Source organism: Somniosus microcephalus, chromosome 19 (assembly GCF_052327205.1).
Source record: "Somniosus microcephalus isolate GS21.2 chromosome 19, FLI_Smic_1.0, whole genome shotgun sequence".
Taxonomy (NCBI): Eukaryota; Metazoa; Chordata; class Chondrichthyes; order Squaliformes; family Somniosidae; genus Somniosus; species Somniosus microcephalus.
The window spans coordinates 44,711,338-44,727,837 of NC_141005.1; the positions used below are offsets into that span (position 1 = coordinate 44,711,338).

Below are 16,500 nucleotides of genomic sequence, written 5' to 3' on the forward strand. Positions count from 1 at the left end.
CTTAGCATTATCCCAATCGATATTTGGGTAATTAAAGTCCCCCAATATCACCACTCTATAGCTCTTGCACATCTCTGCAATTTCCCTGCAGATTTGCTCCTCTACCTCCCTCTCACTTTTTGGAGGCCTATAGAATACCCCCAATAGCGTGATCATACCTTTTTGCTCCTGAACTCTAACCAAATGGATTATGCCCTTGTCCCCTCAAGAACATCCTCCCTTTCCAACACTACAATGTCTTCCTTAATCAGCACTGCCACCCCACCTCCCTTTTTTCCTTCCCTATCTTTTCTGAACACCTTGTACCCCTGAATATTAAGTGCCCAGTCCTCACCGTTTTTAAGCCACGTTTCCATTATTGCCACATCATATTGCCAGATGGCCAATTGTGCTTGTAGCTCACCAACCTTATTCACCACACTTTGTGCATTTACGTACATGCATTCTAAACCCATTTTTGAATTTTTCAGTCTCTCTTAGTTTGCTCCTATCTAATATGGTACTATCTTCTCTAGTACTATCCAACACACACACTCTTTTATGCATCTTATTATTCTTTTCTACTCCTATATATTGGTGTCCATCCCCCTGCCAAGTTAGTTTAAACCCACCCTAACAGCACTAACAAACCTCCCTGTGAGAATATTGGTCCTGGCTCTGTTGAGGTGTGACCTGTCCGGCTTGTACAGGTCCCACCTTCCCCAGAAACGGTCCCAATGCCTCAGGAATCTAAAGCCCTCCCTCCTGCACTCTCTCTCCAGCCACGCATTCATCTGTTCTATCCTCCTATTCCTGTACTCACTAGCACGTGGCACCAGGAGTAATCCGGAGATTACTACCTTTGGAGGTCCTGCTTTTCAATCCATCTCCTAGGTCCCTAAACTCTGCCTGCAGGACCTCATCCCTCTTTCTGCCTATGTCATTGGTACCGATATGGACAACGACCTCTGGCTGTTCACCCTCCCCCCTCAGTGTCCTGCAACCGCTCAGTGAAATCCTTGACCCTGGCACCAGGGAGGCAACATACCATCCTGGCGTCATGTCTACAGCCGCAGAAACGCCTGTCTGCTCCTCTAACTATCGAATCCCCTACCACTATTGTTCTTCCACTCTTTTTCCTCCCCCCCCCCCCCGTGCAGCGGAGCCATCCGTGGTGCCGTGGACTTGACTCTGGCTGCACTCCCCAGAGGAACCATCGCCCTCACTAGTACTCAGAACAGAATACTGGTTGGAGAGCATGATGCACTCCGGGGACTCCTGCACTAGCTGCCTGGTGGTCAGCCATTCCTTCTCTGCCTGCATGCTCTTTAAGTTGAGGGGTGACCACCTCTAGAAACGTGCTATCCACGTGACTGTCAGCCTCGCGGATGCACCGCAATGACTCCAGCCGCCGCTCAAGTTCAGAAACCCGGAGTTAGAGTTGCTGTAGCTGGCGACACTTCCCGCACATGTGGTCGTCCAGGCTACATGAAGCATCCAGGCCTTCCCACATGGCACAGGATGTGCACTCCATGGGACTGAGCTGCCCTGCAATGCCTCTATTTAATAGACTAAGAACTAACCCAGCAGAAATAAACTTAAAACTTAACAAAAAACACTCCCCAGCTACTCACCAATCAGCTCTTTCCCTCTGTTTAATAGGCTATTAACTAACTTGGCAGAAATAAACTTATAATACTCACCAATCAGCTCCATCCCTTGTGCAGACGTCACTTTTTAAAAAACTGCCTCTGTTGAGTTGCTGCTGCTCCTTTTAACTGCTCCGCTCTTGCTGTGCTCCCTCCAGGTCCGCTTTTTCCGGTCTCGGGCTCCTGCCGCTCGGGACTGCTCCGCTCTCATTGTGCTCCCTCCAGGTCCACTCCTTCCGGTCTCCACATAGTTTTGACAGAGCAGCTGCAGCCGGGAGCGGGACCAGAACCTGCCAACTACCTCTCATACAGCAATCCCACCTCCGCTGGGAAAATCCAGCCCACAGAGTAGACTCTTGGGAGGAACTTGTGTTTGGACATGTACAGAACATTTGTTTAGCAAAATATAGTAATTTAATCACTCATCTTTGTTGGTGCATTTTCAAATATAGGTCATATAGGTCCTGGGATGGCAGGAATGACGTATGAGGAGAGATTGGGTTGATTGGGCTTATACTCACTGGAGTTTAGAAGAATGAGGGGGCATCTCATTGAAACTTATAAAATTCTAACAGGACTAGACAGACTAGATGCAGGATGTTCCTGATGGCGGGGGAGTCCAGAACCAGGGGTCACAGTCTAAAGATAAGTGGTAAGCCATTTAGGACAGAGATGAGGAGGAACTTCTTCACCCAGAGAGTGGTGAACCTGTGGAATTCTCTATCACAGAAGGCAGTTGAGGCCAATTCATTAAATATATTCAAGAAGGAGTTAGATATATTTCTTAAGGCTAAAGGGATCAGGGTATGGGGACAGGGTAATGAGTTTGGATGATCAGCCATGATCTCATTGAATGGCAGAGTAGGCTCGAGGGCCCGAATGGCCTACTCCTGCTCCTATCTTCTATGTTTCTATATGAAACAAACAAAAATGATTAAATCATCCGCATGACCTAATGTGTTATGTATCAGAATGTTATTTATCTCGAGTTCTTTTCATTCAATGTTTAATGCACAGAATAAACTGTAATCTGATCATGAGATTGAGCATCAGATCACAAGTGCACTTGTTTCAGTAATAATCTGAGTGTTGATAGCATTATTGTTGTATTGTAGCCAGTTATTGAGATAGGAAAGTGACATTTTTAAAGTGTGGCTATATTAATCTAACCCTAGAAAAATTATCCAGTAATTTAAACAATGTAAATAACAAAATGCAAAAAACAGAATCAGATCATTTGAATCAAGGAGACATATGTAATAGTAAGATTCTATAAAAAACAGATCCTTTGTTAGCAAGTACTTGCCTTTTGTTTAGTGATCAGCATGGACAAAAATGATTAAAGGCAGAAAAATTGTTGAGAATTTATTAGATATACATCTCAGTAATTATATTCAGCAAATGGATCCAGCATTAGTCCAATTACAGCAACAATTCATTGCTGCAGGGATCGGCTAGAAACAAATCTGTCAACCGTCTGATAAAGGTAATAGTCCTGGTGGATGGCACATCAATGCTGGGCTGTTCGTCAGTAGCAACATTCAAGGGGATGGAAAGCACCTTGCAGCACAGAATTCTATTTATTCGTCCTCTTTTTTCTCATAGTTGTGGTTGATATGTTTCCAAAGTTTCTGCAAATAGAGAAAATATTATTGCACTGAATCTGCTTCGCACCCAATTTGTCACTAAAGTAAAACTACATAAATATTAATTTGACCATCAGCTTTGAAACATAAAACACAAACAGGATGCAACGACACCAGTAAATTTAGAAGCTGCATAACAGACTTAAAATGTCTTTGATTTTCCTATTCAAATTCGGAGATCAAGCACTGAAAAGGAATCTTGTGTAGGCAGCTCAGTCATTTGTCTGATAACATCCCCTTCATTCTGCACGTGGTATCTTCGCCCAACAGATGGGCATGCACAAATTGCCAAACCAAGAATGGTACGAATAGAAGTTGTACTGCAGCAGCACAGTGAACCAACATACGGATTTGTAGCACATGCTCTTTGTTTTTATAATTTCAGCTGGAATCCAGTCCCCTCCATGTTCATTTTTAAAGAGGAGCAAGGTAGGCATCAGTACTGCATCATGAAATGATTGCATGATGTCAGCAGAAGGCTTTTTAGAATAAGTGACTCAAGCAGTGATTTAAGGAGATACAAGTATTACAGAACAGAATTTTCAGGCAAAATTCAGTGTGGAAGAAACAGACACTTGTGTAACAGCTTACATCCATCTCAAACATTTCAAAGCACTTCAAATACAATGAATTACATTGAAGTGCAATGATTTCAATGACGGGCAAACAGGATAGCTACTTTGCACAAAGCAAGATCCCATAACAAAAATATGAATAGCGCTAATCTGCTTTTCATAGTGCTGGTTGAGGAAGGTGTTGGCCAGGATACCAGGAGAACTCTGCTCTTGAGATAGTGCCATGGGATGCAGCATTCATCTAAACCAGAGCAGGCCAATGGAGCCTTGGTTTAACCTACCTGAAGATTAGCACCTCTTATTTTATGCACTGAAATCCTGAAGTGGGCTTAAACACATAACCTTCTGTTTCTGAGTATTGCTGAAAAGGGTAAGCATGAGAAAAATAAATTAAATCAGTTGTGAGAGCAGGAACAATTAGTGGGGATCAAGAGAAATGGACAATGTATGGGAAAGATAGGGCAAGTGTCCAAATCGATAGGTAAAAGTTATGAACGAAAGAAAAATCAGGAAACGAGTCAATGAAGGCTTAAAGACAGAAATAGAACAAAAAAAACAAAAATGTCAGTGTAGGAAGAGAAGAAAAACACATTGCGTAAACCTGGTTTAATCAAATAAGCTGTTAAGTTATAATAAATGGGTCTTGAAATTCCCGACACCATTGTGGGAGCACCATCACCACAAGACCCGCCACCACCTCCTTCTCAGGGCAACTGGAGATGTGCAATAAATCCAGCCATGCCCGTGTCACCCGCAGCCCAAGAACTAATTTTAAAAAAATATTGGGAGAAAACTTGTTAACTACATAAGGAAGGAGATTAAGACTGGAGATCTTTTTAGGCCAGGAGAAAAAAAAAACCGTGCCAGCATCTAACTTAAGGGATGCAGTGACGCCAAGGGTACAACCACTGACGTTTCTAGGCAAGAACTGAGCCTAGTTGAACATAACCTCTAGGAAACAATGCAAAGGTCAAAAATCTAGAATCTCTTATAACCGCCCAGTACTATAGCTAGCTTGTCACACCATTGCTACTTCAAACAACCCATTAAGGTTCTGTGATATAGTTTCATGTATAGAGTTTAAAATATAAATTCTTCTGACATTGTATTTCGAGGTGGGATTGTGAGGGGGGGCAAACTCTGTTTTTCTCTCCACGGATGCTGCCTGACCTACTGAGTGTTTCCAGCATTTTTCGGTCATTACATGGCACTGGCTGTGTGAGCATGTTCTAGCCGTCCGCCTCCTCCACCCTCAACAACTCGAGAGTCATTCGGTGCGACTCAGCTAAAGAGCCTCCCGGGGGCGGCTGAAGGTGAGACCGCAGCAGGTCTGAAGGTCCCTCCCTCGGGTCACCTTCCGGCTCCTTCCCTCAACCCGCGTCCCGCCACCTTCAGACTCACCCCGTAGTTGAGTTGCTCAAACAGCGTGTCCCCAGCTTGGTCGAACACCCTCTCGAAGATGACGGCGCCTAGCACGATGCTGAGCGCGAAGGTGGAGGTCCTCCGGAACAGGAGGTTGTAGGCCCGCCGCATCAACGCCATCTTCCCGCTGCCCGTCACCCGGCCGCGCCGCAGCACTCGGACCGCTCACAGTCGTCCGCCGCCTCCAAACACCTCCGCGATAATTAGAGAAATTAAAACCCCTCAGCGGCAACGCCAAACTGTATCGCACTTTACATCACAAAACACTGGTTAAAGGGACATCAAAGCCGGCGCGGAATCTCGCCCGGCCTATGTTCTGCGGATAAATACAAAGAGTGTTATTCGGCACCCTTTGGGTAAAGCTGTCACTGTGGTCGGCAGATTCGCCAGCCGCGGTTTCCAGGGAGACCGACAGTGTGACCCCGAGCGGCAGATTCGCCAGCCGCGGTTTCCAGGGAGACCGACAGTGTGACCCCGAGCGGCAGATTCCAGGGAGACCGACTGTGATCCCGAGCAGCAGATTCGCCAGCCGCGGTTTCCAGGGAGACTGACGGTGTGACCCCGAGCGGCAGATTCGTAGGTAGCTCCGCTTACCATGGGCAAGACCTATTTCTGCGATTATTGCGGCAGATCGTTTCAAGACAACCTCCATAACAGAAAGAAACATTTGCAGGGGGTTCAGCATCAGAGGGCGAAGAAATTCTGGTTCGACTCATTTCGAGGTAAATGGGGGAGCAGTTTGTTTGTTGCTAGGCCCGCGGTCCTGGCTCTCCACCGGACGGTTCTGCAATAACCTGTATGAGCAATGCCGGTGATAATTGGGACAGACTGCACTTGAATCAGATTGATTAAAAGCTCATTCATTGTTGGACGGCTTAGTAAGTTTGCCCAGTGAGTAGCTGAGCCATTACAGACCAGGACCAGGTAAGGCTCCAGGTTCAGTCGCCGCTTCATGCCGGGTTGCGAACTGTGCATTTTTCTGGCTGCAGTTCGCACTGTGGCTCTGGGGACCCCTCCAACTTGCGCTGTGTGCGCGTCCCCTGTGAGGAGCTGGGCTGCCCAGTAACGAGAACTTCAGCTAGGCAAACTCGAACCACAGTGCTGGAGAGGTTTGGTAGCTATAATTATATCCAGCAGTAAAGGACCAGGAGATGGACTTGTTTGGGGAAATAGAAATTGAACATTCTCCACCATCACTGCCAGGATATACCACCAAGTCCTACATAAGAACATAAGAAATAGGAGCAGGAGTAGGCCAATCGGCCCCTTGAGCCTGCTCCGCCATTCAATAAGATCATGGCTGATCTGATCCTAACCGCCAATCTATTATCACAGAACCATCTCCTGAATCTAACAGAATTAGACACACGAAATAGGAGCAGGATCAGGCTACACGGCCCCTGGGCCCGCTCCGCTACCCACAGGGCCATGTCCGATCCGAACCTAGGGCCATGTCCGATCCGAACCTAGACTCATGTCCAAATTCCTGCCCGCTCCCCGTAACCCTTAATTCCCTTTACTTCTAGGAAACTTGTCTATTTCTGTTTTAAATGTATGTAATGATGTAGCTTCTACAGCTTTTTGGGGCAGCATATTCCATGGACCTACCACCCTCTGAGTGAAGTAGTTCCTCCACATCTCAGTTTTGAAAGAGCAGCCCCTTATTCTAAGACTATGCCCCCTAGTTCTAGTTTCACCCATCATCGGGAACATCCTCCACCCGATCCAACCCCTTCACAATCTTATATGTTTCAATAAGATCACCTCTCATTCTTCTGAACTCCAATGAGTAGAGTCCCAATCTACTCAACCTCTCCTCATATGTCCATCCCCTCATCCCCGGGATTACCCGAGTGAACCTTCTTTGTACTGACTCCAGAGCAAGTATGTCTTTCCTTAAGTGTGGAAACCAAAACTGTATGCAGTATTCCAGGTGCGGTCTCACCAATACCTTGTACAACTGAAGCAATACTTCCCCAGTTTTATATTCTATCCCCCTAGCAACGAAAGCCAACATTCCATTGGCCTTCTTAATCACTTGCTGCACCTGCATACTAACCTTTTGAGTTTCGTGCACCAGGACCCCCAGATCCCTTTGTACTTCAGTACTTTCCAGTTTCTTGCCATTAAGATAATAACTTGCTCTACGATTTTTCCTGCCAAAGTGCATAACCTCACACTTTCCAGTATTGTATTCCATCTGCCAAATCTCTGCCCACTTACTTAGCCTGTCTATGTCCCCTTGCAGGTTTTTTATGTCCTCCTCACTCACTACTTTCCCTCCCATCTTAGTATCATCTGCAAACTTTGATATGTTACACTCGGTCCCCTCCTCCAAATCGTTAATATAGATTGTAAAGAGTTGGGGACCCAGCACTGACCCCTGCGGAACACCACTAGTTACTGATTGCCAGTCTGAGAATGAACCATTTATCCCAACTCTCTGCCTTCTGTTAGATAGCCAATCCTCTATCCATGCCAGAATATTACCCCCAATCCCGTGATTTTTTATCTTAAGCAGTAATCTTTTGTGTGGCACCTTGTCAAATGCCTTTTGGAAGTCTAAATACACTACGTCCACTGGTTCCCCTTTATCCACCCTATATGTTACTTCCTCAAAGAACTCCAGCAAATTTGTCAAACATGACTTCCCCTTCATAAAACCATGCTGACTTTGTCCTATTAAATTATGATTATCCAAATGTCCTGTTACTGTCTCCTTAATAATGGACTCCAAAATTTTACCTACCACAGATGTTAGGCTAACCGGTCTATAGTTTCCAGCCTTCTGTCTACTGCCCTTTTTAAATAAGGGTGTTACATTAGCAGTTTTCCAGTCTGCCGGGACCTTTGCCGAGTCCAGGGAGTTTTGGAAAATTATTACCAATGCATCCACAATCCCTACCGCCACTTCCCTCAAGACCCTAGGATGTAAGCCATTAGGTCCAGGTGATTTATCCGCCTTGAGTCCCATTATTTTACCGAGTACCACTTCCTTAGTGATTTTGATCGTGTTTAGCTCCTCCCCCCCTATAGCCCCCTGTTTGTCCAGTGTTGGGATATTCTTAGTGTCCTCTACTGTAAAGACTGATACAACATACGACTGATACCTCTATAAATGTGGCAAATTATAGACTGGAGATTTTGTCCAGATTCCTTGTGCCCAGTAGGAGCTGTTTTCAATTGTGTTTCGATGCATCCATGTTGCCGAGAATGCCAAACCAGGTGGTATAAGTTCTGACGAAGGGTCTTCGACCTGAAACGTTAACTCCGTCTCTCTCTCCACGGATGCTGCCCTGGCCTGCTGAGTTTTTCCAGCGTTTTTTGATGTTATTTCAGGTATAAGTATTGTGTGGTATTTCAGGTGGTATTCATATAATTCAGTTTAAGGCCACGCAAATAAGTAGGCTGTGGAGTTGCACAATGCAATCCCTTGTAGACTTCAAATATGTTTTGTGCACAATATTTTTTTTCAAAAGCTAAGATGAAATTCTCAATTTTTATAAATAAGTAAACATGAACTGAAACTTTATTTCATTACAAAAATAATCACACAGTCTGAAATATTTATAGTAGAATTTTTATATGAAATTGCTTTCCATCGATTAATAAAACATCAAGAAATCAGAATATACATGGAATCATAGAATCTTAACTAAGATGAGCTTAGATGGAGAGCTGTCCAATTTAGTTCCACATCCCAGCTTCCCCCCATAACTCTGCAAATGAGCCCTCTTTAAGTTCATGCCCAGTTGCTTTTTGAAAGTTCCTATGGAATCTGTTTCCACCACCTTTTCAGGTAGTGTGCAGATCTTAACAACTCTCTGTGTGGGGAAAAAATGCTCCTCATTTCCCCTCTCATAGATTTAAAATAATTGACAAAACAATGACCTCTGGTTACCGACCCACTTACCAGAGGAAATGGTTTCTCCCTATTTGCTCTATCGAAACTCCTTGGCCCAGAACTTGGTGTCGGGGGCTTGCCGCGTGTGCAAGCCCCCGATGTGCACTTACCCGGCGCGCCGACATCTGAAACCTGGCCCGCAGTGGATTTCCTTTCAGTGGCCCAGTTCTGATGTCGGCGCGCTGTGCTAACCTGACCCAGCGGCGTAGTTAGTGCGATGTGCCGGCTGGGATCAGGTGAGCACTGTTCAGCCAATCAGGGGAGGGGAAACTTCATTCATAAGTTTGAGAGTAAGAACTGTCAAACTCATGAGAAGTACTGCACCCCAAAACACTACTTAAACTTTAAATAAAATTTTAAAAAACATCCCAATCATTAAATTAAGTATAAATAAGTTTTTAAAACAAATTTAAACACTTTTTTTGAAAATTTTTTTTTTTTAATAAAAAGGGTCTAAAACTAAACGTACCTTATTGTAGATTCTTTAAAATAATAAACCTGTGGAAAAAAAAATTCTAAATTGCACTAAAACACCACTTATCTGTAAAAATAAATACTTACGTGTGCTTTTTACAGGCGTAAAGACCGGAGGCCTTTGCACATGCGCAAATCCCCCAAAGCAGAGGAAATCCAAGACGCACGCGCTGCCCCTTACAGCACACGCGCTAGCCTCTTCACCTCTTGGGTTAGAGGAGAGGAAATGCCGGTTTTCAGCGCATACGCTGTGCATGCTGAAAACCGTCATTTCCTCCGGCCAGACGCGTGAGTACCCCTTCCGTACTCGCGCGTTTGGGGAGGAATTACTGCCCCCTTATTATTTTGAATTATTTAAGGCTTCTCCTTAATCTTCTCTGCTCGAAGGAGAATAATCTCAGCTTCTCCGATCTCCCCACATAACTGAAGTCCCTCATCCCTGATATCATCCTGGTAAACTTCCTCTCTACCCTCACTAAGGCCTTGACATCCTTCCTAAAATATGCCCAGAATTGTACACAGTACTCCAGCTGAAGCCTAACCAGTGATTTGTAAAGGTTTAGCATGACTTCCTTGTTTTTGTATTCAATGCCCCTATTTACAAAGCCAAGTATCCCATACGCTTTCTTAACCGCCTTATCAACTTGCCCTGCCACCTTCAAAGATTTGTGACTATGTACCCACAAGTCCCTCTGCTCTTGTACTCCTCTCAAAATAGTGCCATTTAGATTATACTGCCTCTCCACATTGTTCCTCCCAAAGTGCATCACTTCACACTTATCAGCATTAAATTGCATCTCCATATGTCTGCCTATTTCACCAGTCTGTCTATAGCCTCCTGAAATCTGCTACTATCCTCCTCACTATTTACTACATTGCCAAGTGTTGTATCATCTGCAAACTTCAAAATTGTACTCCCTACACCCAAGTCCAGGTCATTTATATAGAACAAGAAAAGCAATGGTCCCAATATCGATCCCTGAGGGACCCCACTGTATACTTCTCTCCAGTCAGAAAAACACCCGTTTACCACACATGATGCATATTCCTAGATACAGGTGAGCAGGGCTCACCTGGGAGGAGGGTGATGGGTTTATATAGGATATTGTCATATATCCCTATTGCCCTTACGTGGAGGTATTATAGAATAGTGTCAGACATCCTTTACCTCTAATACAAGTTTAAGGTCTAGGAAACATTGACATGAAATGCAACCCGTTACATGTAGTGTACATGAGATAGGCACCGATTATAACTCGCGTACAAAGGACTCCACAGGAGGTTGCAAACATGTTACCTTAACTACTTACACGAGCCTCAGCCAGACTAGGGCAAAGTCCCAAGGAGCACCAGTGTGTTGTATCGTTGTTGCACAGAAGCATCCCTGTGCTCGCTGACCTACATTGGCTCCCGATCCGGCAATGCCTCGATTTATTTAAAAAAAAAAAAAATTCTCATCCTTGTTTTCAAATCCCTTCATTGACTCGCCCCGCTCTCTAACCTCCTCCAGCCCGACAACCCTCTGAGATCTCTACACCCCTCCAATTCTGGCCTCTTGCACATCCCCTATTTGAATCGCTCCACTATTGGCAGCCGTCCCTTCAGCTGCCTGGGCCCTAAGCTCTGGAGTTCCCTCTCTAAGCCTCTCCATCTCTCTCTCCTCCTTTTAAGATGATCCTTTAAAACTTACCTCGACGTGTCCTAATATCTCCTTATATGGCTTGGTGCCAAACTTCGTTAACGCTCCTTTGAAGTGCCTTGGAACGTTTTACTACTTTAAAGGCGCTATATAAATACCAGTTTTATAGGGTTAATAATCATGTAGAACAAATGTGGGTACAATATGTCGTTACGTTCTGTGTGTACACTGTTGTTACGCAAGTTCGTTTAGGGGTTTTGATTATACTCCAGACATTCCTACATATGAGTGCTCATAGCCTTCAACATATTACAGGGTATCTCTTCCCCGTACGTTCATAACACAACCGTATTCATACCAGGTTACTCCTATACAGTCTCCTTGACTGATTTACTATATACCTACTATATTTCTATCTCTTCTCATGGATGGTTAATGTCTGCTATACATCCGGCCTGACTTTTGTAACTTCTGCAGAATCTATCTTTAATGTGTGTGTGTGTGTGTGTGTGTGTGTGTGTGTGTGTATATATATTTTATATTAAAAAAAGCTTACTATAGCTATTCTACTTGGTACACCTATACTTGGAGGGTAGACCTATGACAGCATTGGCTTCTTTCATGAGGGACCTGCTTTTCTCACCTGATGCTACTGCCACCTGCTGTAGCTGGTTAAGGACAGGCAGGATAAAGCAAACTTACTCAACTACACTGCATTTGTGTGGAGTTGTCATTCAAAACTATACATATTTCTTAATGTTGTTTGCAAGCTTGTGAATGTTGCAGAACTGAAAAAGCAGGCAAGGCGAAGAGTCGTAGTGCACTTCCAAATACTGGGAAATGCACTAAAGAGGTATCGATCAACATTTCCTGAGGGGGTGGGGGGAAGAGAGGAGTCATCTCCTCAGGCCCCACTAAAAATAAATTTTGTGCCATTAGCGCTCATTTCGCCCTTCAAAAATGTCTAAATCCAGCACTATAGAAATTGCATTTTTGTGTACATTAGTTTTTTTTTCCTCTATAATACAACTGATGGAATAGCTGAAGCTTCAGTCATGACCAGTTCCTGTCCCACTGCACTCCGCGTCCAACCAATTCATTTCATATGCCAAATAGCAGGTCGTTGGGTTTCAGTTTTCATAGAAAAACAAACTGAATTGCAGAATGTGATCCCAAAACATGAATGAAAAATCCTGAAATCCAATGTAATAAAAAGGAATTTAACTTATTCAGTTACCTTGAACCAGTGGCCTTAGCCAAAGGGCTTTTCTCAGGGCTATTTTTCAGTTATACATTGGTTTTGAGTTGTTGGCTTGTTTGGGTTTTGAGGGTTGGTATGTATGTTGACCTCGGGTGGGGCAGTGTTCAGGATCCTACAATTGACTGTAGGGCCCTGGGTTAGGCAGGAGAACATCAGGTTCCCACACCGATTGCTACTCAGCAATCCCTATTCAGAGTGCATGAAGAATCATAGAAATTGCAGCAGAGAAGGAGGCCATTTAGCCCATCGTGCTGGCACTTCAACTGAAACGATCTAATCCCGTTTCCTTTGTATCCTTTTATATTCCTTTTCAAATACTTATTCAATTCCCTTCTAAGTGATTTTATAGTTGATGCCTCAAAAGTAACTTGTGGTAAAGCATTCACATTCCAATAACCCTCTGGGGGAGAAAAACTTCTAATTTCTGCCTTTGTTCTACTGGTGATAATCTTTAGAGACTCAATAAAGTAGCAGGTTACAACTCAAGTTATGTATCTGCCTGCAATCAATTTGCATCGCAAACCTTTCATTATTTTGAAAATCTCTATTGGATTCTCCTTTAACCTCTATTCCAGTGGAAAAGCCCCAATTCCTCAAGCCTTTCATCATAATTATAACCTCTCATTCTTGGTATAATTGTAATAAATATTTGCTGCCCCCTTTCCATGGTTCTAATATTCATCTTTATAATGAGGAGCCCACAACGTCATGCAGATCTCCAACCATGGCTCTGGTTTCCCCAAAAGAAAAAGCAATTATCCAAACATGACCTGCCTTTTACCATTAATGCTGACTGTCTCTGGTTAACCCGTATCTTCTGAAGTATACTGGACTGTATTTCCTGATCGGAGGCCTCCTGAGTGCGGAGGCCTCCGATCTGGGGAAATCTACGAGCTTACCTAAGGGCTCCCGAGGTGCCTACACTTCCGATCCTGGGCCTCTCCAAACTCCAAGTGTGCAGGGCCCACGTATCCCAGAGGCGCAGGCGGTTCACAAGCGTCTCTGGGATCACGTGGGCCATGGGGAGCCAATAGAAGGAGGGAATCTCCCTTCATACACTTGACAGATAGACCTGTCAAATATATGAATGGAGATCACCCCAAAAACATAGTAAAACTTTAAATACATCTTTTTAAAATCACCTTTTTAAAATTAGTTGAAATTACAAAAAATGTAATATTTTAAACAAAAATTTAATTTTGAAAAAAATAATTGAAGTTTTTTTACAGGGCTAAAAATAAACTTACCTTTTTAAATGATAAATGATTGGAAATTTAAAAAAAAACTTTTTTCAACTCTTATCCTGGTAATAGCAGGCCTTACGCCTGCTTTTACCAGGCGTAAGAATTGTAAGGGTTTTTCACAGAATTCACAGAAACCCCACAGTGCAGATAGAGGCCATTTCGGCCCATCGAGCCTGCACCGACACATATCCCACCCTATCCCTGTAACCCCACGTATTTAATCCCCCTAGCACTAAGGGTCAATTTTATCATAGCCAATCAACCTAACCCGCACATCTTTGGACTGTGGGAGGAAACCGGAGCACCCGGAGGAAACCCACGCAAACACGGGGAGAATGTGCAAACTCCACACAGTCACCCGAGGCCGGATTCGAACCCGGGTCCCTGGCGCTGTGAGGCAACAGTGCTAACCACTATGCCACCGTGCTGCCCCGGTTTTCTGCGGGCGGAGGGTCTCCAGAAAGCGGAACTTCTCCAGGGCAGGCGTCCGATCTGTAAAGAGCATTCTTGACAGATTGGAAATGCCGGTTTTCAGCGCATGCGCTTGGCATGCCTGAAACCGTCATTTCCGATGTCCCTACGGGTGTGTACACAGCACGTACCCACCCGTAGGGAGCGGAATATCCGGGCCACTATAATTTCACCCGTATCAGGACTAGCCGTTTTCCTACAACTGAAGCAAGACTAATTACATTACAATCCCTTGGATTATCCTTTTTTCCGCTTTTTTTTTGAAAGGGGTGTAACATTTGCCACACTCTAGTCTCTTAGCACAGTTCCTGTTTTCAGTTTGTGTGGACATCAAGCAAGAATAGCATTGGGCCCTGCTGCATGTCCTTCACAGTTGGAAAGCACTCGATTTTGACGTGTGTGTGCTTTAATACCTTGGGTGCGATACCAGTGGGCAATCACTGTCGGTGGAATTGTACCTCCATGATGCTTTTGGGGAGGAAAGGAAGTCAAATTTAAATTGGAAGAAGCAATATTTAAAAGAAGACTTGCAGTTGATGTGAAACCTCTTTTATTAACTTACTGTTTTCTTCTGCCCATTTATCACCCTCCCTTCCCTTCCTGCGGGTGTTGATTCTTCACTGTAGTACAATCGCACACATGCTGATTGCCCTCTAGCACCTTTGCCCCAACAGCCATTTCTTTGTGTGAGTCTTGATGGTGTCAGCAGGCTATTTGACCATGGTAGTACGGGACATCACAGCCAAGCTTAATTCTACCCTTAATGATGCACGTTCAGCAGAGGTCGCTGGATGAGTGGGAACACTGGCTGATTTTCCCCTCCTCTGCCTAGGGTTCTGAGATCATTTGTAGCACCCCAACTACCACGAAGGCTGCGCTTAGTAAACTGAAATGTGCCTATATTATTTTGGAAAAGCTGTGATACAAGTTGGCATGCTTATTGTTTAAAGTAATGTGTACTCTGATTTTGGATTTCAGATAGTGCCACAATCTTGGCAGAAGAACTTGCCAAAAAGCCTTGCAGAAAGTTTCTACAATCAGGTAAGTGCAGAAATGTCAAAGATAAAGCACAGGGACTGAAAAGTGCAGTGTGTTAAGCGCATTCTCATATCACCTCTAGGACTTGCGTCTGAATCTAACTCAGGCTAATAAAATTATGTTCTCTCCCTCTTCCCAATGGGTCCAAAAGCTCAAAAGTGCCACTAGCTTGGCAGTCAGTAGCATAATGCTGTCTTATTCACAAGGCCACTGTTCTCATTAGAGGTGAGAATGTGAAGTTTACGTGCTATAATATGTCCCCCTGAACTATGGAAAAAAAATCCAGCAGTATAATTTTTTCCCTCGTTAGTTGCTGGAGTACCAGTTTCCCTTTGGTCCTGTACCTAAGTGGCTATTATTGACATGAGCCTCAAAGTCAGTGTCGCCAGGTTATTTGACCGCAGGAGGTTTCATACCTGTAGCTGATCCTGTCCTCACCCAACATTGATTCAGTGCACTTCCAACAGGGGTTCCTGGATAGCAAACAAAAGCCAGAGCCTTGAATGATTTTTCCCTTCCCTAACCCAGGGGCACTGGAGCCAGTTATACCTCCTGCACTGCTGTCCTGGCTGAGTTCTGCTAACTAGAATCAGTAATGGTGACCTTGGGGAAGGAAATCTGCCGTCCTTACCTGGTCAGGCCAATATGTGACTCCAGCCCCACAGCAATGTGGTTGATTAACTGCTCTCTGAAATGGCCTAGCAAACCACTCCGTTGTAACAAACCGCTATGAGAAAAAATAATAAGAATAAAACTGGACAGACCACGTGGCATCGACCTAGGCACCAGCTTCGGACACGACAACGGCACCCCCAGCCCAGTCGACCCTGCAAAGTCCTCCTGGCTAACATCTGGGGACTTGTGCCAAAATTGGGAGAGCTGTTCCACAGACCAGTCAAGCAACAGCCTGACATAGTCATACTCACAGAATCATACCTTTCAGCCAATGTCCCAGATTCCTCCATCACCATCCCTGGGTATGTGCTGTCCCACCGGCAGGACAGATCCACCAGAGATGGCGGCACAGTGGTATACAGTCGTGAGGGAGTGGCCCTGGGAGTCCTCAACATTGACTCCAGACCCATGAAGTCTAATGGCTTCAGGTCAAGCATGGGCAAGGAAACCTCCTGCTGATTACTACCTACCGCCCTGCCTCAACTGATGAGTCAGTACTCCTCCATGTTGAGCACCACTTGGA

At 44.6% G+C, this 16,500-nt stretch overlaps 2 protein-coding genes across 3 annotated transcripts in view; one reads left to right on the top strand and one right to left on the bottom strand.

Annotated features, from left to right (window-relative positions):
- Positions 1-2,980: 2,980 nt before the first annotated feature.
- On the bottom strand, positions 2,981-5,391 carry uqcr10 (ubiquinol-cytochrome c reductase, complex III subunit X). Its single transcript, XM_085961728.1, has 2 exons — positions 5,251-5,391; positions 2,981-3,259 (listed from the first exon to the last, which is right to left on the bottom strand). The coding sequence occupies exons 1-2, from the start codon at positions 5,389-5,391 to the stop codon at positions 3,209-3,211; spliced, it is 192 nt and encodes a 63-aa protein (XP_085817854.1). The 3' UTR covers positions 2,981-3,208.
- A 374-nt stretch (positions 5,392-5,765) lies between these two features.
- The window catches only part of zmat5 (zinc finger, matrin-type 5), a 36,620-nt gene continuing 25,885 nt past the window's right edge, over positions 5,766-16,500 (top strand). For both annotated transcript variants that reach the window (XM_085961727.1, XM_085961726.1), the window contains exons 1-2: positions 5,766-5,993; positions 15,243-15,305. In XM_085961727.1, coding sequence (XP_085817853.1) covers positions 5,867-5,993; positions 15,243-15,305 — 190 coding nt within the window. In that variant the 5' untranslated portion in view covers positions 5,766-5,866. The remainder of the gene's footprint in view (positions 5,994-15,242; positions 15,306-16,500) is intronic.

Coding starts and splice junctions, on each gene's coding strand:
- uqcr10 (XM_085961728.1), bottom strand. CDS start 5,391: ATGGCGTTGATGCGGCGGGCCTACAACCTCCTGTTCCGGAGGACCTCC. Junction 3,260..5,250: donor TTGAGCAACTCAACTACGGG/GTGAGTCTGAAG, acceptor CTCTATTTGCAG/AAACTTTGGAAACATATCAA.